This window comes from Anopheles funestus, chromosome 2RL (genome assembly GCF_943734845.2).
Source record: "Anopheles funestus chromosome 2RL, idAnoFuneDA-416_04, whole genome shotgun sequence".
Classification (NCBI taxonomy): domain Eukaryota; kingdom Metazoa; phylum Arthropoda; class Insecta; order Diptera; family Culicidae; genus Anopheles; species Anopheles funestus.
This window is the reverse complement of record NC_064598.1, coordinates 65069744-65096581: the sequence shown is the minus strand read 5'-3', so window position 1 is coordinate 65096581 and position 26838 is coordinate 65069744. Positions and strand designations below refer to the sequence as shown.

The 26838-nt window shown below is 40.4% G+C and overlaps 3 protein-coding genes across 5 annotated transcripts in view; 2 read left to right on the top strand and 1 right to left on the bottom strand.

Annotated features, from left to right (window-relative positions):
• LOC125765599 (uncharacterized) overlaps positions 1–7488 on the top strand; it is a 40062-nt gene extending 32574 nt beyond the window's left edge. For all 3 annotated transcript variants that reach the window (XM_049430928.1, XM_049430927.1, XM_049430926.1), the window contains exons 4-8: positions 4172–4230; positions 4304–4460; positions 4527–4707; positions 4775–5083; positions 5153–7488. In XM_049430928.1, the coding sequence (XP_049286885.1) occupies positions 4172–4230; positions 4304–4460; positions 4527–4707; positions 4775–5083; positions 5153–5161 (715 nt within the window). In that variant the 3' untranslated portion in view covers positions 5162–7488. The remainder of the gene's footprint in view (positions 1–4171; positions 4231–4303; positions 4461–4526; positions 4708–4774; positions 5084–5152) is intronic.
• Positions 7489–8047: 559 nt separating this feature from the next.
• LOC125765609 (putative SERF-like protein) lies at positions 8048–11667 on the top strand. The gene is made up of 3 exons (XM_049430938.1): positions 8048–8325; positions 9088–9190; positions 9648–11667. The coding sequence occupies exons 1-3, from the start codon at positions 8319–8321 to the stop codon at positions 9715–9717; spliced, it is 180 nt and encodes a 59-aa protein (XP_049286895.1). The 5' UTR covers positions 8048–8318; the 3' UTR covers positions 9718–11667.
• Positions 11668–11824: 157 nt separating this feature from the next.
• On the bottom strand, positions 11825–19917 carry LOC125765537 (serine-rich adhesin for platelets-like). The gene is made up of 4 exons (XM_049430789.1): positions 15725–19917; positions 15436–15662; positions 15068–15364; positions 11825–14998 (listed from the first exon to the last, which is right to left on the bottom strand). The coding sequence occupies exons 1-4, from the start codon at positions 19433–19435 to the stop codon at positions 12157–12159; spliced, it is 7077 nt and encodes a 2358-aa protein (XP_049286746.1). The 5' UTR covers positions 19436–19917; the 3' UTR covers positions 11825–12156.
• Positions 19918–26838: the final 6921 nt, after the last annotated feature.

Here is a 26838-nt window from a genome sequence, read left to right as displayed (position 1 = left end):
CTAAGAGGTCGTTAAGCCAAGTAGAGAGTGAGAGACTTCTTTCTTAACCTATGACTGGAATTGTTCATAATCGAATAAGCGAACACATACCTGTTGAGGTTCGAACCCACAACGGTCATGTTGTTGGATTGTGCTTTACCCAAAGTTCCTATCATGATATGGCTTATAAAATAGCCAGAGAAGTAAAATAAACACTTTACAACCTGACACTTGAAATGATATACATGTAAAACAACTCAAACGATCGTCGTTGGACCCTTCGCCGACGACAGTTAAAAAGGGAGAGCGTCTTTCCGTTATTTTGACTGAACACTTCGATGCTAATGTTTTTATTTCTTTTTTGTTCGGTTAGATAATGAGTACCGGTTTGGTGTGTTACATTTTTTCCATTCTGAATATTTATGCCCTACGACCGTACATGGGGGAGGCTTTTGCGATTTTTTATTCGTTGACTAAATAATTAAAAGTATATAAACGGCATAAGGAGTTGTATGAAGTTGCTCTCAAACAGCCGGAACAAACCGTTTCTTGAAGAAACCCAACCACCATTGAGTGAGTGACCGGTACTCCAGCCAAATCTTTAGCTGGCAATGTGTTTGAATTTCTCTTCTATTTCCATTAGCAGCGCAATTCGTCTTAATGGTTACTTGCAAAGTATGTGTGCCTGTGTACGCATTTTTTTTCTAATTGACTGTACACTTAAATTTAAGTTAATAGTATATGTTGTTAATGTGTATTTCACTCGAACAGCATCGTATGATAGAGTATGATAACCGCTGTTTGTCATGTAAACGTTTTTTTTCTTTAAATAGACACTTAGCAACAGTATTTTTTTTTGGTTAAGTTTAGGATGCAGACTTGAGAAAATTCGTTAAAAGTGCAACTTCATTATTTGTAGGTGAAAAGTGCGCTCCTGTACCAATTGTTGTAGTTAAGTTAAAGTATTATTGCGAAAGTTAAAGTTAAAGTATTATTAAGTTAAAGTATTATTGAATATTTTTGTATAAGTATTTATTACATTATATTATTATTGTTATGTTGTTTAAAGTAAATTTTAATCTTATCTAATTTTCTGATAAATTAAAAACATTTTGATCTTTCTCTTTAAACGATAATAATCGAAAGATCAAATTGATGATCAATTATTTTAACTTTAAACAATTATATTAAACACACACTCTCAAAAGTGTCTTTCTGTTAATTGTTTTGTGTTTGTGTGATTTTAGAAGCATAATATTGTTTCTTACATTTTTATTATACTTCGTTACCATTTTGTACTAAGTATTGATACTGTAATTAAATTTGTTCATTAGCCGTAGCAACGTTCTCGCAAGGCAGGTTTTCCTATAATTTTCCAGCTACCGTCAAGTACAATTTAATTTACGCCACTTGCAAACTAACGGTAAGCATTTGGAAACTCATGAACGTCCGGACAGTTTGGAGCGGGTTCCTTGTCGTTAATTTTGCACCACGAACGTTTGTACTTTTTTGTACACCGAAAAAAAACTATCCACAACAACAACAACAAAAAAACATATTCCGGTACATAAGCAGAAAAAAATCAAATTACCATCCACACCAAGGGTGCCCTCTAAAATGACGATCTTCGCCTGATGAGCTCCAAGCTAGGGGCCGACAAAATTAATGAACTAAAAAAATACACCATACATTATGATCACGATCGAACCCCGGTACTAGCGGGAGGGGAAATCTACCACCCTAAACTGTACTTTCCCTCATCCGCTAGCACGGGCTAGCACGAAATGAATGGTTGTGTGAAGCCACGGGTTCTGAGATGACTCTTTAGACGCAAAGGGAGCAGAAAAAAAATCTTCAAATCCAACGGACGCAACAGCAAAAACCGGAACAAAGAGAATGAAACAGAGCTAAAAGAGAGGAATGGCTTGTGGCCGATCCTACAGGCGTCAAACAACGATGGTGCGCGTTAAACGGTAACTCGATAATTGATTGCTGAAAAAAGTAATTAACTATCCTGGACCGTTCATTACCATACGAACAATTACACTGTTGCGGGTTAACGTGGTGTGGTAGCAATAGAGAAATAGCGACAGCGGGCCCAGAAGTGTGTGAGGAACAATTGGGAAGAAACAAAAAAAAAGTTGGCCAAAAAGGTCTGTCATCGTTCTTACCATCTGTGGCGCTCCCGTTGTACAAAGTTGTCCAAATGGTCAGTGGCGCTTCGTGGCGATCGCGTCGTTACGCGTGATTCGGAATGGGTGCTTTCGTTAGAAAAAAAAACAAAAAGGTTTAGTGCAAGATCTCACTGTAGATGTAGTTAAAACTGACCTGATCTGTTCAGCAGAGGTATTTTTGCGATCGGATGCTGTGTTGATGTAAGCTTCTCGATAGATCTTTCCATGAAAAAGGTACTCAACGTGTAGTTGCACGCGATCAGGTGCACTGTATGATAACTTCATAAAAAATATGCGCGTGTGCCTTTCTACACGTACAGAAAGTTGTTGAAATTTCAGTTAAAGTTCGTTAATTTTTGTAGCTAATTATCACCAGATGAAGGTAAAAGTGACACTCATGATCATTCGCTTTATTGACAAGCACAAAACATATATAAGCGGACGGTCAGGACAATGTCAATGGATCCCAGACAACTGTCTTGGTTGTAAAATTGAAGCCACCGGTACCGGTAGCAGCTGATGGGGACCCTATAATTGCCGATCGACATGGGCTCTCAACTGTTTTAAAGCATATCGAACGTGCCCATCGTTATCGCTTCCGGTGATTTCACCGCAAGCAGATGCCGATCTAGTCGAACACTGATCGCTCGTGTGCTAAAAGCAACCAGGTGATCAATTCGGTTCGATGAATGAAAGCTCAAAATACAGCAACATACGCTACACGCTCGTATGCTTACCCATTTCCGGTTGTGCAAGGTCTTCGGATGCGCAACAGATGAATGGGTGAGTGTTTTGACAGCTGACCGCCACCGTCAGCGGCCTTGTTTAATTGATAAGCGTGACAATTTCATTCATCGATTCGCCAAGGAAACAGTTGCCGATCGGTGAATAAAAGGTGGTACGAGAAGCCCTTTAAATTGTCATTGCCCGTATGAATGAATGGAAAATGATAACACGTTCCTACTTTCATTGATCGAAATACATTTACAGCGTTACAGATGATCGACTGGTAGTAACGCATGACAACGCATTTATAATGATTAAATTATAGTTCATTTGACATGATGTCTTTACCACCTTCTTATTTGGCATAAATACTTTCTTCCCTTGGTCATATCTGGATCACAATAGGAGGAAGATGGTGTAATGTTAGAACTTACGTCACCCGAATTGATTCAGTTTCGCATGTATTAAAATCCAGATAGTTATGTACATAGCCGTACTACTTCTTAATTCTTCTTATGGCATTGAAAGACCTTTTTTTAATTACGTTTTGTGAATTTTATTTCAACATTGTTCTCGTAATTCACTTAGTTGTTTTGAGAATTCGTAGGGCAGTGTTAATTGAAATAAAATATGCATTTAATGTTTTCAAAATCCTAGAGCTTGATATTTACTCAAATAATAATTAATTGATATAGATGCTTGTGTTTTGTTGAGTGATTATCCGGTAGAATACAGCGTATAACGTGCATAGGTAATAAAAAAGTGATCATTTATGATCATTTCTAAGCCTAAAATGTTGATACCTTACTTTAGTAAAAGCTTTATAGAGAAAAGAATAGAGTTATAACCTCATTCGACGTTAAGAATTTTGATCTGAACCAAGCAAATGTTAGTTAGATTTGCATAGCATACCTGCGCAATATCTTCGAGGAAAGATCGTACAATATCGTTAAATCTTTCTCGATTGATCGTTTCCTAAACGCATGAGCTAATGAGTAAGCGGTGAATATAACTTTCCAAGCGCACTTATTGCATACCTTCACTAGACCAGACCGGAAGCACAAAAAGTGTGCTAAACTGTTGAAGGTATAATGATCCCGAAGTATTCCAATAGTTACATTGAGAGCAATTGAATTGGTGCAGATCTTCGCCCAACATTACCCTTTGCTAGTGTTCACCATAAATCGTGGCCAAAAAATAAATGGTTGCTAATTATTATTTAACAGTTAATTTTTTATGAAATAAAATGGAATTTTAATTCAAAGCATATCTTTTCTTACTCTTATTTACAGCAAACTAGCAGTTTTTGATGGGAAGAAGGCAATCCGTGGTGGTATACCTTTCATTTTTCGTAAGTATTTATCAGTTAATAGTTTTTGGGGACAAGTTTTTGCAATAAGTTTCGACAACACTTATTCTTGCAGCCCAATTTGGTCCCTGGAATTTTGGTCCACAGCACGGTTTTGGCCGAGTGGTACGATGGACACTGGAGCGTGCCCCGGAACGGTTACCGAGTGGAGACGTGGAAGCAGTCTTCAGCCTAATGGACAACGAAATAACCCGCTCGATGTGGAACTATCCGTAAGCCCGTTGTTCGAAGGGTGTGAAATCGTTCACGAAACTACGCTTTACATTTCTTTTCCGCAGCTTCCGTATTACGTACCGGTTGATTCTACGCGAGAAAGAACTCCACTTTCACATCGGCGTGTACAACCCGAGTAAAGACATGACCTTCTCGTTTAATCTACTGCTCCACACTTACCTAAAGGTGCCGGACGTACGCCGGTGTCAGATCACGGGATTGAACGGTTGTACTTTCATCGATAAGGTAAGATCCTCGAGCTGATTTTCGTAATAAGCGCGATGTTAAAATATTTCCTTCCAACCTGTTACAGACACGGGACGGAGCCATCTATCAGGAGGGTCGTGACGCGGTGACAATCAACGAATGGACGGATCGGATCTATCAGCACACGCCCCAGGAACACATAATCACGAACGTTGTGTCCGGGCGCAAGATGCGTCTGCAGAAGTACAATTTCCCCGATACGGTCGTGTGGAACCCGTGGATGGAGAAGGCACGCGAATGTCAAGACTTTGGTGATGATGAGTACCCGAACATGATTTGCGTCGAGGCCGGGCACGTTTCGACACCGGTCATTCTGCTGCCCGGCACCGCGTTTGAAGCATCACAAATACTTCAGGTTCGTGCCTTGTCACTGTATACCTTCAACAAGTGGATGTATTAAGGGGTTTTTCTCATTTTTTTGTAGGTTATGTGAGTGGAAACCCCGGGAGGTGCTGTCACCCGCAGTAAAGGTTCCTCCCGAGCAAAATCCAAAAAGAATCAGCAGCAACAACAGCAACAGCAGCAACAACAACAGCAGCAGCAACAACAACAGCCACAGCAACCGCAATCTCAACAAAACCAACAACAAAATAATCAACAGCAGCAGCAGCAGCAGCAACAACAACAGCAGCAGCAACAGCAGCAACAACAGCAGCAGCAACAGCAGCTTCAACAACAGCAACAACAGCTGGCAACGAATGCTGCAGCGCTGTGGCAAGTGCCAGCTGCTGCGGCAGCCGCCGCTGCCTGCTGGAACAATTATGCCAACTTCCAGACGGCTGGAGTGTTGGCGTTCAAGATGCCACCGTCCTGTGGCGGACTCTGTGGTCCGCAAACCAATTGCGAGCTGTGTTCGTTAAATTCAAACTAGAATCCGTACTAGAATCGTCGTATGCTGCAATGCGCTAGGTTGTGCTTCTTTTTGTGCGCAAATTGTTTTCCAATTGCGTTTAGGTCAACGGTCTGCCGGTTTGCTTCCGGTATTGGTTCCTGTGGGAGAAATTGGACTGCTCTGTAAGAAGAATGAGGCCAAATTTGTCAAATTCCGAGCGTTTTATATGGACGAGATATTTCATGTTCAGTTTCTTACAGGAAAAACCAATGCGGAGATAACCAACAAGCAGATGTGGCCTAGGATTTTGCTCAAGAAAGTGTCAATGAAAGGGTTTTTATTTTTTTCTTTATTTGTATTTCACTAGTTAACTTTACTTTAAGTATCATAAATAATCGTATTCGTTGTTAGGACGTACATTCGGCTAGAGGAGAGGAACAAAAAACAAAAGAACAAACATTGCAACCAATGCACTCATCAACTTTGTTCTGACTTTTTAATGAAGGAACTGGAATGGAGGGTGTTTGTTTTTTAAAATTTTTAACCAATAAACTATGAAAGGGTAATCAAAAATTAGCGATTAGTACGAATGATCGTAGATAGTGGTATGGCAGCTTTTTTCTGTCGTGGCAACAGGAAAATAAACATTGAAATTTGCAACTACTAGTGTTAATAGGAATTGATAACTAAAGCGATATCCCCACGGCGAGTGTTTTTATTGCGATGGCCCTTGAAGAAACACAAGGGCTGTACTTAGTGTACAGCGTAGTTAAGAAGGGGGCTAAATCGGGTTGTAACTAGGAAGTTGTAATGGAAATTAAATGGCAGAACGCACGAAAAATAAGCCCATGAAAATTAAAACAAGCTTCGCTAGAGAGTGATTTCGATAAGGGAAGGTATGATAAAAGCGTCGTGTAACTATAATGAAATGGATCTACGAAGTGTGGAATATTAGTAGTTAGGTTTTACGAATTTTTTTCGCCACCATTTCGGCGCCATACGAAGTGTCGCGTGAAAACTGTTGGAGATGATTCAGAACCTTTCGTTTCGATGTGCAACTGTGCATAACAGCAACCGAAATTGTTTGTCTTCTACCGGTCGCCTTTTATTGTGTGTTACCAATTGGTGATTTCCTTCACGTTGTTTAGATTGATCACTTGTATTTGTTTGTATCGAAGGGACGTGTAGACAAACGAGGATATAATCGCTAAGCGAAAACTGTACTGTATTTTTTGTTCCAACTGCCAGTCGTCAATTTTCTAAGCAAATAATATACGCACAACACAATGTGAAAAAATGAGAAATTTACAGTGTGATAAACTGTTGATATAGCGTCCAAATTATCCAGATCAGGATTTTATTTGAGTTCATCCTTTTAGTTGGCCCAAGGTTTTTGTTTGCCACAGAAATGGAGGCAAACAACGAAATGGGTTTACGAAAATTTACGTTTAGATTTACTTTGGTTAGATTTCACAATTCCATATAGATCAGAAAAGCATACAACAAATGATAGCGGAATTAATGATAAAATCAAAGTTATGTATACGAATGGTACACAGACCATCTATTTGTACATAATGTTGTGTTTTAAAAAGCGCTGAACTGATCCCTAAAACGTGTTCGTTCAGAGGAGAAATCAAATTGCTGGCGTTTGTTCTTCATTGAATAGAAGTTTTTTAAAGCTAAATTTAGAGATCGTCTATCAATCTCATTGCTTTCGATCGGTCCAAACGCTAACGAATGTTCTTTGAAAAAAACTATCAAGCCACAGGAAACAGGTGTTGTATAATTTGTATTCCCGCTCAGTACCATGCACATGTTAAAGATGAATGTTTAGTTAGTAATCCTTTTTTCCCTGGAAATGAATGTCACCACGTTGCGATAATGTTAACTTATGTTTAAATAAAATTACCATGGGAAGATACTAAGATTGTGTTTCGAAGTTGTTTCAATTGTATGTGTGCTAACGGCGCCGGTCTTATGCGTTAGGGCTTGGTATCAAATCCGAATCGTACCCTTGTAAGCAGAACTGACTATTCTGCTACAGGGAAATAAAATAAAGGAAAGCCAAAAATGGCAGAAGTTGTGCATAACTTACTACTGAAGACTTTACTTTTATATTTCAAGAATAGACCAAGATATGATTGAATATATTAAAAATCATCGGACAAGTACGAAATCTTACAAATCGCGGAATGTGTACAATAACGCCATGCTTGCAAGAGCTGCATTTATTTGGTCGTTTTTAAAATTAAGTTTGACAACCCTGTTGAATATGACGATTTAAGATCTCTCACGTTCATTTATTAATCATGATATGCATTGCTTAAGGATTATTTTATGGACTGAACAGAACATAAATCCATAAAAAATATTCATCATATTTAATCTTTCGTTTCATTTTTGTTGAAATAATTTCTCGAATATGTGTTGCTCTAAACTGTCAAACCGGAATGACAGCGTGTGCCGATCAGAAAAACAATCATGAGCTTACCTGCTTTACCTTCTCACTTTTGGGGTACACTCGTCGTGTAGCTAAAGCCATTATTCGCCGTAGATCAAGTAAAAAAGGCACGATTTCTCGAAACTTCCGTCACCCAAAATCACAGTTCCGGTGCATTTTTGAACGTCCGTGTACATATTTCGTCCCGTCGTGATTAGTTGCATATTCGAGTGCCGTGGTGTTAAAACTTGTGGACCGCTTTTACCTGCAGTGAGAGTTGTTTTTGGCGTATTCTACTCGATTCTAAAATAGAAAATGACCCGTAAGTATGCTACGTAGAGCTAATCTTGTAATATTTCGCATCGTTGCATACGAAACAAGTGTTATCGGATAAGACGGATAGATGCGTGGATGGCTGCACCATTCGTTGTTGAAGCAATGGTAACACACAACAGGAGAGGTAGAAATTGTCTATGTGCGACGTAATGTTTTCTGTCTACTATTGAGTTCACTGAAGCTGATGCATTTTGTAGCTGTGAAATGTTAGAATGTTTCCAAATTGTAAATAATCAATGTGGGAGGTTGATAGGAATTTGGTTCAATTTGTGGTCCCCTGCTAATGGGTTATTACGTTTCTTTTATAGCGTAGATTCGCTTTGAACCATCCCACCCGCTGTCGAATGACATTGTTCATTGCTTCTGGCACATTCGAAAGCTTCGTTTGGAGATGCCGCACTTTACTAATGCGAGTCTTTGGCAAGATGTTAAATAATCCTCTTCACAAGGAGAAAACTGTCTCCGCGCCCAGTTCCTAACCCTACAGTTGTATGTGGCTTTCGTATGTAAATTAGGCGTGTTGAATAAGCGGCTAGCGGTATGGCAGCATGCTGAAGAAGTGTTTGATGCTGTCAAAGTAGGCGGAAGAGAAGGAGGCTTTGTTTATGTTTTTACCTTAACCGCCAGCGCACAACACCAGCGACAAACACGTTCCAGCCAAGAAAGGCGCATCTAATATCAGTTTTTGCTTTTACTTTCTTTAACGATAGTAATGCATATAAATAATATGTTACAATCTTCGTTGCAGGTGGAAACCAGCGTGAACTGGCGCGTGCAAAGAACCAAAAAAAGAATGCCGGCCAACCGAAGCAACGGGACGACGGACTTACTCACGAGCAAAGGAAGCAGCGGTAGGTGGAATAGCCCTATTTTTTACCACAAGCACACTGGATGTAGTTCCTTATCGAAACACAACCGTTGATATCGGTTCGGGTGTGAAGTTGAATGTTCATATTTCATTTGAGTTGATTAGAATTGCTGTTAGATGATATAGTGTGATTACGCCGTGCAGGTACTATCTATGTTTGGAAAAAACAGACATTGAATTTAAGATAAATTGCACAGATTAATAAAATTCTTTATCCGGTTGGGCTATACTTATCATGCTTAGTAAAAAAGCATTAATTTTTTTTATGTAGAAGCTAGAAGAACCTTCTGCAGGATTGCATGGAGGAGAACATTGAATTAAATCCAGCCTAATGTACTATCACATAAAAATCGACCAATTCAACAATTGAAAGGAAATCATTTTATCCTTGTTATCACGCAGAGATGTTGCAATTATTGAAAAAGGTATTTTTTTTTCAGGGATGCTGACATTATGAGACAAAAGCAACAGAAAAAGGAGGACGGAGGACAGCATACGATCAAAAGTTAATATCCGTTCTGGCACGTTCGAAGCGCCAAAAGCATCCCCATATATAATCACGCAAACGAGGCCAAACCCATCGTAATAACCAACACACACTATGGCTGTCCGTAAACTTCAACCGCTACCCTTGATTTTTGGTAAACATGTTTCAAATCATTTATGATTGCTGAAAGCAGCGTCTTTCTTTATGTTGGGGTCATTTTGTTGATACTTTGATCGTTTTACTTCTGAATGATGAATATGCTACGATGTTGTAGCAAACTGTCAGGTGTTACGAAGTTGCACGAGCAATGGATATTATAAACCGTGATTTAATTGAACGCTTCACAGTACACACTGCTTGGTGCACAAGCCTTTATGGTTTCGTTTTACGCTACCTAGTATTAGACGTGTGGGTTGGGCTGAGAGTCTACAGTTGAAAGCAAAAATGCTATGCATTGAACAGTACAGTCCACAACCTCCCGATAAAGCAATAGCAGGAAACTCAGCGAGCTCAAACAAGCTAAACGAAACAGTAAGCAACATGTAAACGGCAGGAAAACTGCAATAACACACACACACACACGCGCGTTTCAAGTATTGTTAAAGTTAACCGGTTTAGTAGCTAGTGGAAGCGTTACTGGCTTTTAGTAACAGTTACGCGTAGCCGATGTGCGCACAGTTGAGGTTAATAGCAAAGGGTGAGACTTGCGTTTTGTTTTCGATCTACCCTGCCGACGGATGAGCATTAGATTATAGATGAGCAATGGGGACTGAATTTTGAACGCGATTTTGCTAGACTTTTCCTTTTGTGAATCTTGTTAGGATTGTCCATGATTTTGTGCTTTCTTACAATCAGATAAAAGCTTCTACTTAAGAATAAGTGGATATACAGCCAGGGTATTGTAAGGAAAATATTTCTTTTCAATTTTCTTTATCAAAAGGTGTGAAGAACATCTGGTGTAGACTCAAAAATATATCCACAAGTAACAAAATTACAGCCGAAAGAGTTAACTCATCGCCATGTCAAAACGCTATTTTCAATGTTGTCATATGTTGTTATAAATCGGTATCCATCGGTATCTGTGAACCGAAATGGCTTGAACTTTTAATCAGATATTATTTAAACAGTTTTCTAGTTCAATTTTAATCGTTTGTCATTTTGTCAAAAATTAAAAATCCCCAAATCCACTACCGCAAGTAGTAGAGTTCAGTATCTGCTGTTCAAATATACTTAAATTTTTGGATACCGATGCTGTTTGACACAATGCAAGTGAGTACCGCAAAATAGTTTTTTTTACAGCGCTCCGATAAAAGTCCCTGTAGTATCCACAAGTTTTTTATATATCTTTTATTACTTACTCTGAAATGGATGAACTTCCAAATGGCCTTGCCGGCTACCCAATACATAAGGAAGTTTCTTTTAAAAAATCGCAAAAATTATCTTCTTTCCGAGTCTCTGAGTGTATATCCTACGTTAAAGACTACACAGCTGCATACTTTATCTTCCTTGTGCCGTTTTGTATCTTATAGATGCCATTTGATTAAACGCTCAACAAATATATAAATATTCAGCAACCAGTCAGATGAATATTGAAGTGGGTGTTTGAGTTGAGCGCGCAAACAATAACCACTTTCTTTCGTTAGCTTTGATGATCTAATTTAAACATTTATTAAAGGATTGTTTGCTCAGCACTGAGGTGATGATGGAAATGGCATCATATTTAAATGGATAAGTTCAATTTTGTTTGCTTGTATTGCGGAATTTTTTTATTGTTACTCTTAATTAGTTCAAAATCTACACCACAAACAATGTGAGATATAGGAAAGAAAGGAGAAAGTTGCAATGGCTTAAGAAGGCCAGTAGGCGTTTGAATAAAATAATACCCTTCTCACACCCGAAACTAGCTGTTGTATAGAAGACCGTAAATGAAATAGAAGTAAACGCAAATAAACCACCATGATTAAATAATTAAATTGTCGTTATCGGAAGGAAATGTTTTGCTCTATATCCTGAAAAAATGGCCGAAAGTTGCTCACCAACTTTCAATACAAAACTACATTCAGTAATCTTCTCCTATGTTATAATCATGATTCTTTCAGTCTATACAAAGTAAAACATAATAATTGTGTGTTTTAAATCCCTTTTTTTATTAGACGTGCAAGTTTTACAATAACAAAAAGAAACTTCTATGTGGTAAAAATTAAGTAAGGTAAAATTTGAGCAAATTATAAACAGTCGGATTGATATTCTTGCTACACGACTGTTACGCGTAACCTTTTAAAATCAGTCGTTAAAGTTGCAAAACGTACTGTACGCACGTGAGTATAAAGAAACTATAACGCTAACAAATGCATTTATAATCAGTTGCTATCACATACAGTTGTTGGGTGCTCTCTGTTAGCGATCGTACTCCGCATATAAAATACGTCATTTGTACATCGTTTTAAATGCATTAACCGTTCCTACATGGCACTTTCCTGTCGTTGAATCAAACTTTCGTTTTCACACTTACGTTCATACGCTTCACCCATATCCTGTAGCGCTTCTGCAAGTAGCGATTTCAGCAACTCGTCTGTAATGCGATCTTTCACTTCGATCTCTTCTCGATCGAAGTTGGTCCAGCGTGCGTCGTCGTCGTGTGTTTCCTGCTTAAGGATTTCGTCGACTTGATCCGGTTTACGCTTGTTGGCGCAACCGTTTCCGTACAGAAACGGAATCGTGGTTGTGCAGTGACCATGCTGCAGTAGATGATGATGCTGCAGTTGCGTGTGAGGCAAATGTGGATGCTGTTGCTGATGTTGCTGTTGTAATTGATGGTGAAGCAGCAGCTGATGTTGTTGGTGCTGGTGCTGTTGCTGTTGCAGGGCTAGCTGTGCGTCGTTCAATACTCGTCGTATTTTCACACGAAGATAATCTTTCATGCAGCGCAACGCATCGGGAGGGTTGTGGAACACGAGCGGCCGCTTGTCATGCGGTATCGTACGGAAAGAAACGGTCGGATCAGCTGGACGCAAATCGTGATACAATTCTTTGCACATGTCCAGAATCAGCTTCTCATACACGTTTGTCACGTGGTCTGAGTGCAAGTTTTCCGGTGCGATGCGATCACGATGCAATTCTTCAACACGTCCATCGATCAGTTCGTCGATTCGAGTTTCGGAAGGAAATAGCAACGCTAGTGGACTGCCGTTAGCCGGAGGGATATACGGTGGTGGTGGTTTGTTTGGGATTTCACGGAAAAATCCGACCTGTTGCTCCAGTTCCTTAATCTCCTGTTCGATCTGTAGCTGTTGACGACGAAGGACTTCTGCTTCGTTGATAATGTCTGGCATTCGAACACCGATGTTGGGAACTGATGATGACGTCGACATGCCCTCCGGTTGATGGTGATACAACTGCTGCGATGGTACTGGATAGTCACGATTGTACACTGAGTTGGAACCAGCAACGATCGCCATTGTATCACTGTTGCCCATTCCTTTTGACCGTAGCTTAACTTCTATTTTTGGAGAGGTTTGGTTCACTGCTGCCTCGTTCGTCGGTTTACCATCTACGTCCTTCGTAAGATCACCCGAGGGCGAACCAATTCCATCTCCATCTTCATCGTACTCAAACGTGATAGTTTCTTCTGAGCTGTTTTGATCCTCAAAATGGTCCGATTTGGTTGCAAATGAAGCTACTGTTACAGGGGACTTCATCAAAGGTGTTCTTTCGAGTGTTTCACTCAGCTCTTCCAACTCATCGTGCAGTGTAGCTAGTCTCTTTGCTAACTCGGAAGTAGTACCATGCGCAGACCCAGAAGCACTGGAGGATTTTGTGTGAAATATCTCTTCCTCGTAAGAACTTTCCGATGTTTCCAAAGTAATCAATGTACTCTTCGTAGGAGATATAATTTTCATGACATCTTCTCTATCGTCACCTTGGATTTTGTGTGTATTTGAAACATTTTTGTTGTCGTTAGTTTCTATTGACATCGTGGGTGTAACGGTTGTTGGAGTCGTGACGTTGGAAACGGAACTACTATCGCTTGATTCATCCAAGGATTGTGCGATTGAAATGCTTGTATCGCTGCTGATCGTATCTAAATCGTTTCCATCCTGGGTAGGTATATCTTCTAGTATTTTCTCCTCCGTCGCTAGAGGAACGGACAATTCAACCGTAGCGCTACTTTCACAGCTGCTGGTTGATGCAGAATCTTCCGGATCTATTTTAAGTGATGTATTGTTGAGCAGCAGTGGTGGCAGGGACATGTCTTCGATCAATTGTTGACTTTCTTCACCAGCCTCAACGTCACCAACAGATTGATCCTCGAACGTTATAGAATAGCTCTCGCTTTTCACCGGTTCTTCTTCCATCGTGGCATCCGGTTCGTTCCCTATGATCGATTGATACTGCGTTGGTGTCTCTTCCAGCGTGTGAAATTCAACTGATTCGATGCTTTTTCTACTACCCGGTGACCATGCATTAACAGTTGAAGAAAGCAAACATTTGTCGTCCACCTCTTCCATCGGAGGCAATTCACCTGACATCGCATCGGGTTCCTCTTGATCAACAGTCTCCGTTTGTTCCGTGTTCGTTGTTTCATCCGTTATTATCGTTACTGTATCATTTGGTGTTTCGTTTTCTGTAACCTCTTTCTCTGCCAATTGCGCGGCAGTACGTACCGTCACTTCTCCAATAGCCGTGCTTTGCAAGGACGCAGTGTCTTCCACACTTTCCGTTGTATTCGCATCCGTTTCGACTTCTTTGCGAGGAATGATTTTGATCGACTGTTCTAGAAGCGCTTCCTTCAGATGACCATCATTTCCTTGGAAACGTTTCAGCACACATTTTTTCGCATCTTCGAATAGTGTTTCCATATGCAGTCGTGTTATTGGATAGTTTCGTCCCGGTTCGTACCGCTGTTCTTCGATGCCAGTTAATCGGAACCAAAATTTGTTTAATTTGCTTCCTCCGGTTAATACGATTTCTTCTTCTGATTCCGATTCTTTAACATTCGCACTGGAAGAACGTCCTTCGTGTTCTTGAGTTATGGATATACCATCATCTACTTTTCGAACAACAGTAGGTGGAATACTCTGTAAAGTTCTTAAACTCTTCTCAATTCTATGTACTCGTTCTTCAATGGTTATCTCCTGGCACGAAGTATTAGCAGTATCCAACTTGCGAGTATTGTAAGCTAGTAATCGATCCTCTACTGCAATCAGTTCTTCTTCTTCGCGCTCCAGCTTACGATGCCATTCGAGCAAACGCTGTACATGTTCCTTTCGTTTTCTTAATTCTTCTTCTCTTCTCAATAAAATGCTGGAAAAGAGAACCACTTGTTAAGTACATGTTTTCTCAAAAATACAGCTTGGCTTATACAATACTTACTCCTCCAAACGATCGTTTGGTTCCAGTTCCCTGCCACGTACAGCTATTTGTATAGAATTGCTTGTAGTTGTTGTCGTCGTACCCGCTAATCTTCGATTTGGACTTTCCGGTGTACGGGAGTGTTGCTGGCGGGTAATACGTATATTAGAGGATGATTTGCGCAATGTAAGCGAACCGGAGTGATTGGCTACCGGCGATGAACAATACGAGTTAAGTCTGTTATCGACCATTTTCGATGACAACACAGGATCATTAGCCGTCATGGTACGCGACGATTCTGTGGACGATTTTAATGCCCTAGAAGAACGCAAATAGCAGACAGTTAAAGTCATAGCAATACAAATGAAAAGAACTTATCTTCCACTTACCGATTTAACTCCGATCGATCCTTTTGGAGCCGTAACAATATCGCACGTTGTTTCTTTTTAACGGCCGTTATTTGATCCGTCATACCTTTTTCACGATAGCGCTGCTTCTGCAATTCCAGCCATGCTAGTTGTCCTTTGGCGCGATTAAGTAAGGCCTTCTGTTTCGCATGTACACGCGATACCAGATGGTTCTCTTTGCTGCGTTCGGATTGAATTAGTTGATCAAACTACAGAGAAAGATATTAAAATTATTTCCTAAGTATTATTACACGAAGAGCTGAGTACTTACCATACCAATCGAAGAATAGCTAAGGTTTGTTTCCGAAACGGTAGTAGAAAGGATCGACACTTCTAAGTCAGTTCTATTGAACATGGCAGTGAGAAGATCGCTGTTGATAGTGGCATCAGCATTCTCCATGTAAACCAGCGTATCCTTGTTCGTTTTTGTCTGCGAGTCGTTCTTCATAATACTTTCATCCGAAGAACTCGTAATCAATGGCACAGAGTTCACTTTCAGATCGTTTGCATGTTCCCCATGTTTAAAACTAAAGGAGATTTCCTCGCCCTGGCTATGCTGTATTTCCTCGCTTATGCTGCTCTCTTGTGAGACTTCCTTGGGCTCAATATTGCGTTCTATTTGGTTGCTCTTCCTTTGTCCGTCGAATTCATGTATATCAAGCGGTAATTGTTTCCTACGTAAGCTCTCCTCGAACGATGGTAAATATTCTTCCGGCATCGGTGGATGATTGTTCGTCGTGTTATTATGGCTATCCGAAAGGCTGAATGATCGAGAATCGAAGTCACTAGAATGCGCAGTTGTAGTGTTGCTAGTTGCTTTTCGTTCATCGTCGGTGGCATTAGTTTCTGGGCGATTTTGTACGCCTCGGGGTGACGCTACGCGATCGTTATTGAAGGATGATGAAGTTGTGTGGGACTGTGAGCTTTTCGTATTACTATCGCCAGTGTCGCTTCTCGCGCTGCTGTTTGCAGAAGATGATGATGATGAACTACCCGACGATGAGGTTGTCGTCGATGATGCGGAGGATGAGGCTACTGTATCGTTAGGTGTTTGTTCCGGTGGTGGTGGTGGTGCTTCTGTTTGACTTTGATGCTCAAAGTCGTCGCTATAGTTTGAAGCAGTAGTTGTGGTAGCTTCAGAAACTTTAGTACTTTGCGGGGCAGAATCAACCTTTTCCGCAACGGAGACCTTTGGAATGCGTGGTAACGCTAGGGAAGTTTGCGTCATTTCGTCGCGTATTCGTAGCACATCCTGCGGGAATGGTGGATTTACTGCCGCCGTTGGAACATTCTTTAATGCCGAGTAGAGCTGTTGGTTGACTTCGATCACGTGTGTCAAGCTTCGATTAAATGACTCCAATAAACGTTGATATTCTAACTCTTTCTGTGATCGATCCATGTTAGACATATTAAGCGATTGTTGAACGATGCCATGAGAATGCGGTGGACTTGAGGGTCTAGTCTTTTCGTTTCTTCTGATTTCCACTGGCTTTAGATCGACGTTGTGGTTTGGTGACCTGATGGTATTGTTTCCCGGTGTAGTGACTTTCATTTGGGAAACTTTATCCACCGATAGCGGACTAATCGGACCACCAGTTTTAGTGGGGCAATAAGGTTCGTGCGGTATCTCGATTTTGGTACTGCTGAGCAGAGGAGGCAGTGGCAGAGCTATGTCGGATTTGATGGAACTAATCTCGGACGTAGTATTCGGTGAAGAATATGGTGATATCCTAGTAACAATCGATGATCCTTCATCATGACCCGTACTGAATTGACGTTTGTTTAGAACATTTACTTCAGCATGCTGACCATCAGTAGTTGGTTTCTTCCGGATGAAGGGCACACTTTCGATTTCGTTCATGTAAGAACTATATCGTGAGCTGGGCATTTGTGGCATTATCTTTTGTTCTTGATTGTTGGTGGGTTTGTTCTCCTCTCGGACATTCTGAACCGCTTCAAGCTTCTTCCTCACTGCCAATATAAATGGATACGGATCAGGCTGACGTAGGGATTGTTTTAGCCAAGGTGGAATGTTCTTGATCGGCAGTGATTGAGGTATCACTGGTGTAGAATGCTCTTCATCCTTCACAGGGGCCACAAGGCTTTCGTGTTGTTGTTTTACAGGCAGTGTACTGGCAGTTGTCGGCACAAGCATTACATCTGGCACTTGGAGTTTCAATTCTTTTTCTGCTTCCTTGGCGGGTTCTGTAATGTCTTGGTCGGCGTTGATCACTATTAGCTGGGCGTTTACCTTTGGTTTGGTGGTTGGTGGTATTGAAGCAGCTTGCGATTCCTTCAGTGGACTTGGTTGAGCAATATCGTCCAACGTCAAATTGTCCGGTTTGCGCAGAATGCCAATTTTAAGACTTGCTTTACTCACCGAACTGGCGCTGGATGGATTGGCCGATCTACCGGTAGAAGAGTCTTTACCTATTCGCGCATCACTACCTCGACTACCAGCTGACGATGGCTTAGAAACGGTTGGTGAAGATTCTTTCGCTGGCAGTGCAATTTCTGTGGGTTTTGGTGCGTTTGCAGGCTTTAATTCTGGCGGGTCCTTTTGTTTCTTTATCAATCGCAATGTTGGTGTGGAGGCAAATTTGCGTAATCCCATCGACGGTCGATTTGATGATGTACGATCATTGCATTGGGCGGAAGCTGGACCTTTGATTTTACCCGTTGGGATTTTTCTGTTCATGTTGGGCGCTTCTTTCGGTGCACAAGACACTGAACGTTGGCGGGCTTTTTGTAAATTTTTCGTCACCAACTTTTGCGAGCTTTGGCGTAGAGTTTCCAGCCGCTGCTTGATAAGATCCTTTTCAACGGAACTGCCATCTGTCCCAATAGGAGGTTCCTTTTTCTCCAAACGTCGTTTCGCTTGTTGCTCTTTCATAAATTCGCGCGCTTTTGCAGGATCGTAAGATTTCTCCTTTTTCTTGGCTTCTTCAACTACGCCAGTTTTTGCACTACCAGAAACATGTTTAGAGGATGGTTTGGCGCGCGTAGCATTACTTACTGGTGGTTTTGCTAATTCGACAGCAATTTGAGATTCTTGATTCAGAACTTGAGGTGGATGCATAATAATACTACTACGTGTTGTTGTCTCACCTTGAGACGGTTTAATACTTTCCGTTGTGAACATTTCGTTGGACGGTCGAATAGTCTCTGGTGGTTTTTGTGTTTGTATTAGCAGCGTATACTGATCTGCTGCGGCCTGCTGCGTTGCAAGCATTAATTGAGCGTCTGGAATAGCAGGCTGAGTTTTGATTGTTATTATTTCTTCTTTCGTTGCCATTTGAATACCAGTCTTGCCGGTACTTTTGAGTTGATTTACGCTGATTACAGATGTACTGTCTGCGTCTGAAGATCCCTTGTCAGAGCTACGGATGATTTCAATTGCTGACGAGGAAGCAGGAACAGATGACAGAGGGGGTGGTGTAGAGGGGGGAGTTTTGTTTTCCTTAAAGCTTTCACGCAGGAAGTCTTGAAAATCATTCGTTGCACGCTCACGTTCACTTCGTCGCACTTCGAACTCTTTTTTGACATCTTTATTCTGAGGAGAGAGTATCGGTATGATGCGATAAGAGGCCGGATCTTCTGATGCTAGTATGGGCATGTTTCGTTTTTCCGTTAAAACGTTGTTCGTTTTCGCCACCACGCTTTCACGCTCAAGATTACCAGCCCCGGTCAAACCCGGCCCAGCGAGCGTTTGTATCGATTTTATTATTATGCCGGGTGTTTTAGGTTGGCGTTTTGGGCTGCCCGGTGGCGTCTTCAGTACTAGCTTCGTTACTTGCATCGTGCTGTTGTCGGCACCGACAGTAGTCAAAGGTACAGGACGCTTCGATTGGCGGCGAGGTGACAGGGAAACAATCTGTATTGCACTGCGTCGTACGGTTGGCAAGATAACATCATCAAGGGATACTCGTTTTTGCTCTGGTTCCGATTCAATGGAATACGTTGCGGAATCAAAATCATCCATTGTTGCTTTATCACGAAAGATCGATTGTTTGAGTGCAATGATCGAATAGTACTTTGTTAGATTTAATATATCAACCAAAAAGCTGGGAAAGTGAAAGATCCTTCGAATGGTACATATTACTTCAATGTACAGGGCATTAAGCTATTTTCCGGTTTTTACAGGTTGAGGTCGTTGGCCGACATGGCGTCGTGGCGGTACGTGAAATGTTCTCTTTATGTACGAAAGCACGATTACATTGCGATACACATTTATGGTTGCCGGCACTCTTTTCACATGCCCGACTTATCATTTTTCGTACGGGGAAAGATTTCTTTTTAAAAACTGAACTGAACTATACGACTTTTGATGCAAGCACACCGTACTACCGAAATTTTCGCGTCTCTTTTTGTTGTTATTGTTTGTTTGTACGCTTCGAATCCAAGGCAACGGTTGGAAGTAAGCACACTGGTCGAGGTCTGCGTGAATCGATCGTGTACGAAATTCGAATGACATTTCAAACCCTACTTAAAGTTTTTAAATTATTTTTAAATTCTTAAAAACTGTCATAATGTTTTTATTTTAAAAAGTGTTATTTGTTGTAACGTATTAAAAAAATATTGTTGAATCACAATTTCGAAGAAACTAAACGAAAACCGAAATGTGTGCTTGGTGTCATTTGATAATATTTTAGTATGTAAAATACAATTTTGTAAAATATATGTACGTGTTGTTTTTTATTGTATATTAAGTATGAATTTGTTTGATGATTTCTAACCAGAAGAAAATATGAATCTTATGGACCATTATATTACGATTGACATCCCACTGTGCATGCAGATCGTTTGTCAATTGAGTTAGAAGCGTTACCGCACGTTACGTTGAAGCCGTTACGCTATTAACCCTTGAGAAAACATTGATCACGTTTTGAAGAGAAGGAAAGTACGTTAAACAAAACTAACATAGTACAAATGACCAGAACTAAATGGTTCTTAACTATTGCTTGTTTTCCTTTTGTGTGACCTCGGTTAAGAATAACGTTAGACAGCATAAGTTATTTGGCATGGTAATCAAACGGTGGACCTTTGAAAGTTTCGATGCGATCCCACAATGAAAGTAACTTCTGTACTTAACATCGACCATTACTTTTCACTAGCTTGCAGTTAGTTTCATCACATTTTCACCATCATGTTCGTCATGTCTTGCTGTCGGTGGATGCTTGGTCGCGTGCTCAGACATCGTTCATGTGTTCGTGAGGCCGGCCACAGTTGGTACTGCTAATTACCACAGCTTCCGTCGCGACATGCATTCGCACCGTACAGGGTCATGCGTGCAGTACACTCGGGGGGACACTTTCTGGTGGAACCCTGTCAACGAACACCGGTACCATGTCAGCAGTTACCCTAACCATCAGCGATTAACCGTCTTGCCTCCAGACGCACGTTACACTGGGCAGGTACCTTTGGCCACCAAAATGTCATTGCAGCTTAAGCAGCTTGCAATGATCGGACATGAATGATTGGTAGCTGAGTGAAAAAGTGGCAGCTTGAGTGTACGGTTTGCTGAAAGGATCAACCACATCAGTCACGTAGTATCTTCATTATGTCCGCACAAAGACGAATTCTTCATCCGTTTTAGCCTAGGACAGGTTCGGGCATGAAGCAATACGGCCAGGCCGTTCTTTATGAATAAAAAAAAAAAGGTTTGGGCATGAAACCACGCGACCAATTTGAACTGAACAGCTTGGAGGTAACAGGAGCACCGAATTGTAAGTCCACTCTTTGATGCCCTAGTTTGTGGTGCTGGTTTTTTGGTAGTTCGGAAGGAATAGGTCAGCTGTATCATCGCGGCTTGACCCAGTTATTCGCAACTTCGACACGCAGCAATTGTCCATTCTGTCGCCTACTGTCACCTAATCGCAGTACCATGCGGACATGCGGACTGTCGAGGACTTCAATGGTGTGGTTTCGCGGGCAAAGATCTGCGTGACGATCGGATGACTTTTCTCGTGTACAGAAAATAAAAACTATCGCCGGTCAGGGTCGTCATATTCTGCCATTCTGCGAATAGTTACACACTGTTCGCAGTTAACTCTAGTATTGTTCCGAGGAACACGAATCGCATACCAATTTAGTGAATTTGTTTACGCTCACATTTCATCACCAGAAGCCTCCATTTATGGTTTAACGGATGGTGTTTTTTTTCAACGTTTATGGCAATACGAAAGTGTATTGACCACTTTTCGTGTCCAGTTACGCGCGCCCATCAAATATCCACGTGTCCAAACAGGTGGTGTCATTCTAATGTACGCTGAAATCGAACCAGTTCGTGGATCACGAACGAGCTTTTGAGACGGTTTTCAGCGTAGTGCGGTACGCATGCTAAGAGGGCCAACAACCGGCAGACCTTCGGGGAAGTCAGCAAGACAAGCTGTATCGCCGAGGAGCTTGTTCTCGGTTGACAGCGACTGATCATGCACCTCAATCAGCCTGCATGAAAGTTATAGAACGGAAGCAACAAAACATAAAACAAAATTCTGCCACTAATTGAAACCACTCGGTCGCCCCATACGCGCCTATCTTCGTGGGCTTATTTAGAACAAGCTAGTAGCTGGTAAGAAAATCGCAAAATTGCATTTTAATTAAATGATTTTCATCGATCTAATGACGGTGAGATTGCTGCATTGCCGCATGTGTTGCATCGGTTGGGTGGTTTAGGTAAGGAACGCTTGGCGCGAGAGTGAGTGCCATGAACTGGTCGAGAAAAATTATAAACATTTGGAAATCCCCCTCATTCGCCAGATAAGTCGATAATTAATAAGATGAGATTTGAATGTATGCCCATGTTTGTGTTTAAGTTGAAAATTTTGTTCTCGCTTACACTGGCATAGCTAAATGATAACCTTGATGTAAGTGATCTTCATTAGGCAAATGTTCAGAATGTTTATAAAATGAATTTATTTCTTATTCTATACACATGATTTAGCAAATATTAGAAACAATATAACGAATGTGAAAATGATGCTTTCTGACAAAATAATAGGCTCCACAACATGTGGAAATGTAGCCTTGCATAATTTATTTTAAATCAGTTTATTAAATTTAGTTTGAATTTGCTAAATGACATAATCCTAAGTATAACTAGAATGATAGAGGACACAACAAAGTTCTACCAGGACATACGCGCAGAAAAGGACAAACAATTTGAAGAGTTACGACCCAATTTTAAGCTTGGTATGGAGACCTTTACATAACGGCCACCGAAATACGCAAAATTAATAGAGTTTTAGCTGGACACGACCTGGCCAAATATTGGCTATATAAAATGGGAATCGCAGATGAACCAAATTGCAACACATGTGAAATGCCCGAGACCGCCAGACACATGATCTTTTTATGCAAAAAGCATCTACCATTAGGGATGTCCTTAGAGAACCGCAAAATACATTTGAGGGATGGCGACGGAAAAATAATTAGATAAATCATGAACTTCGTAAGCGGACATAAGCTAGGATCCTAAAAACCACCAAAAGCACAAATAATCATAAATTAAACCAATAACCAAATGCCAATATGACTTTCAGAAGTCGAAAGGCAAACTTAAAGATAGGTAAGCCTCTGAATATGGACAGTGAAATAGAGTTTCCACTGATCGTAGGAGGTCGCAGACATCTCGCATATTAAGAAGAAAAAGACGAAAAAGAATTAGCGAAAGACACCGAACATCCTAACCACATGTAAGAAATAATTACAGATGTACTAGATTAGTAAGGTACTGACTAAGGTAAAGTAATTCTATAATTTCTATAAATTTTTAAAACGCAACATTGCTGCAAGTTTCAGGCTCTGAAATATTAATTTAAACGCACCGTGAAGCAATGTTCTACCGATTTAATCAAACGATTTACCCGTAAAAATTATTTACCTAAAATAGTAAAATAACGAGGAGCTGTTTCTACTTCGCTTGGCGTTCTTAAACGGCATGCTAGTAAGCTTAATTTGATTAAGTATTTCATGAGATGCGATTCGGATGAAACAGTCTGTTAGACTTTATGTAGAGTCTCGAGATAGAGGCAGAATTTATCTTTAAAGTATTTATAAACTTGTGAACGTTCATCGTAATAGTAACGTTTTTTAAAAATTATTTTCTTCGTTGACGATCGATAGCCATTTTGCTAGTGCGCTGGGGATTGTTATTTAAATCAGATATGGCTTTACTATATTAATTTTTAATCACTTAAATAATTAAAATAAAGGATTAATTAAATTAGTCATACACAGATTTAGATTCGTGTTACGCTAGGAGAAAATCTTTTTACCACTACTGATCCTTGATAGACATGTTTTTTTTTGTTATAAATTGATTGCATAATGCATCACTTGTGAGAATAATTAAGCACAATTCTCCTACCGGTGCTTATGCCGAAATTCCTTTCGTATGCCGGTAGCGCTCAATGTCTTCGCGTCAACTTCACCCAAACCTTCGAATAATATATTTTCCCAGCCTCGATCAAGGCAATGGAGAGCATAAATTACGCTGTTCTGATTTTGTTTTGGTCTCGTTTCACTTTCATTTGCCGTCAGTCACACCCTTCTCGCTCCTTCCATGCCGCACCGTTCGCAATGAAAGTTGGCTGGATTTGGTGTAGTAGAGCACTGGGTTGTACCCACTGCATTGTATCTGTTTGTCTTAAGGTTTTAGCGCGTACCCGGATAGCCTCGGGGCGACAGTCTCACGTACCGAACCGTTCGACCAAAAATCTTCAAAAAATCTTCGACTTTTATTTTAACGGAGCGTGTACCGCACACGCGATGTTGCCTTTAGTATCGAAGAGAAGCAACCTTTTTTGGGGCCGGAAAAGTGAACCCTCTACCGTTCGAACGGTCGGGTGGTCGATAATTTGGGGTATGAAAAATTCGGAATACTTCAGGTTGGAGGGTGGAGCGAATCGAAATAAAAATCCTCACGGGCAGAACACAAGGTTACGTGGAATTGTTTTGCAAATTCCACCCTTTGCATTGGTTCTTGGATGTTGTGCTACAATTATTAAAACGGTCGAGCACGAGCTCTACCGGCTGGGAAGAGAATGGAAAAAAACCTCTGAGAACCCAAAGGAATGTTTTAATTGTTGTTTGACTATGCAATTTTATTGAGAACAAATTACAATTATGGTCACAAATGGGTTAAATATAACGTACTTTTTACATAGCTATAAAAGTAAAAACAGATAAAGGAAAAAGAACGTAGATTTATCAAATGAAACTATTAAATATCAAACCCTTCTTAGAGATTCAAAAATATGTTGTTTCGATCGAAAATTTGAGAATAACGTTTGAGAAAATCCTTTCACCGAGACTCGTTCATTGATCATTTAAATTGTAGGAAACAAAAAAAAAACAGCTACAAAAAATCAAAACAAGCATTTGTCTGATGCTGCCCTTTCGTGCTTAAAAGAGGACTACCTTAACGGTAGCTTTAAATATACACCCACATCAAATGGCATCCACTAGCCGCAAAGTTAGCCTTTACGGCGGGTGTTAAGAAGATGCCACTAGTTGAGTCTAAAGCTAGGCGACTTTTCCGTTGACATATTCTCTACCCTCAAGGTGAAATGAGAGGTCGGTGCGGTTGGCAGCATAACTACACCCGGATGATCTTGGTTCGTGTCCACCAAAGAAGGTGTCGTTTATCGTCTCTGTAGTACGTCTGCTGGCATTAACTGTTCGTGCAGTGGGCTTCTATCGGACATTGTACCATAAATAAAACACTAAAAGTTGTAGGACCTTTTGCCCGCTAGTAATGGATCTAATTAAACGGAAGTACTTGATCTTTGGGCGACTCAGGAAAGCTCGCTTAAAGTCTTTTAATTTATCTTACGGACAAGATCGAATGCTAAAACTCATATTACGCTGTCAAATTAAATGGTAATCAAATATCAAATTATAAATCACCTGTTTCTCGGGAACGCTGGTTTATTGGTGATATTTAACACATTTTAATACTTTGCAGACAAACAAAAGAAACAAGAAATAGGATGATTAATGACATATTGTCACTTTACTACATGATACTATAAAGATGAAACGGTGATTACATTATCTGATAGCTCGATTTCAATCATTTACTAGATCTGAAGCATTAAGAAAGGCAGGTGTTCAACACTTGCGATCATGAATGTCAGAGAAATGGGAATTCATGAGAACCTCTCGATAAGAAGTATTTTCCATGGAAGCGCACATGTACTGTGGTCATATTAAAAAAGTGTAGTAATTAAATTTAATGTTTTACAAGCTGTACTTGATAAAAATTTGCCTTGAACAAAAGTTATAATTTAAAACAACAAAAAATACTAAATGACAGTTATAATTTTAAGTATATAATTTTAAGTCATAATTTAAAATAAAAAAAAACTAAATGACATTTTTATGAATACCGAGCCCTATCAGCTATCCGATGTTAAACATCAATACTCGGATTCATTTCCATTTGTCCAAATTTAACATTCTAAACCATTTTCACTATTTGATTAATCTTCCTTACCTTTACCACACCGGAATACAAAGTTCTATCGTGCGTCCTGTTTTGTTTTGTTTTTTTTCGCACCATCGACCGAACATTGGATTCGCATCAATTAAAGGTCGCACCTTTATCGCATCTGCAACTGCGCGAAACACTACGCAGCGATGATTTATGTGGCCTTTGGCGCGATTCAAGGTTTCAACTGCGACAAAAAGCACAACGGAAGCCACGAGCAACGGGCTGATACTGGTGACCATTAGAGTGAGTTTAGAGTGTCATCGAAATGGTTGTTCGGTGCTCCATAAAACCCCAATCCGTTAACGGTTGACATTGCTACGCGAAGCTCTTTTACGAACAAAAAAAACGGGGGGAAGCAGAAATGTTTTCGCAAAACGGAACTATGTTTGATTGATTTGACCACATTTCTTGAACGGAGCAAGGACAGCCGTCTCCCACCTTTTGCTTTTTAAATCTGTCGTGTTGGGAGTGATGGGAGTGATGCGAAAGCAAGAAAACAAACAAACTGCCCGTTGCGGATTTTATTCTTAGGGGGAAGAATAAAGCGATTTTTTTTAAGTGTTTAATTTTGGCGACATTTTCGAAGAAGTTACAGTTTCCCACGGTGCTGAAAGATCGGTGGATGAGATTTTTTTGTTGGTGCTGCTTTTAGTTTGTTATTGAAGATTAATGGACTTACAGTACTCATACAAAAGAAGGAATAGATTACAAATAAGGGAAAAAATCGAAATAAATAGGAAAGTGAACATAAACAAAATGAGAAAATTTTAATAGTGATAACTTACATTAACACAAGCGAATATGTCCGTGATAAAGCAAAATGCAAGGAGGAAATACCCTCTAAAAATTGTACTTCAGCCCTTTGACAGTAAGCCAAAACGCTGTCGTCA

Bases quoted from the DNA above. Each gene is read 5' to 3' on its own strand.
- LOC125765609 (XM_049430938.1), top strand. The intron at 9,191-9,647 runs GTAGGTGGAATA...TTTTTTTTTCAG, and splicing joins CACGAGCAAAGGAAGCAGCG to GGATGCTGACATTATGAGAC.
- LOC125765537 (XM_049430789.1), bottom strand. From the start codon at position 19,435: ATGGATGATTTTGATTCCGCAACGTATTCCATTGAATCGGAACCAGAG. The intron at 15,365-15,435 runs GTAAGTGGAAGA...GCGTTCTTCTAG, and splicing joins GATCGATCGGAGTTAAATCG to GGCATTAAAATCGTCCACAG. The intron at 14,999-15,067 runs GTAAGTATTGTA...TCTCTTTTCCAG, and splicing joins CCAAACGATCGTTTGGAGGA to CATTTTATTGAGAAGAGAAG.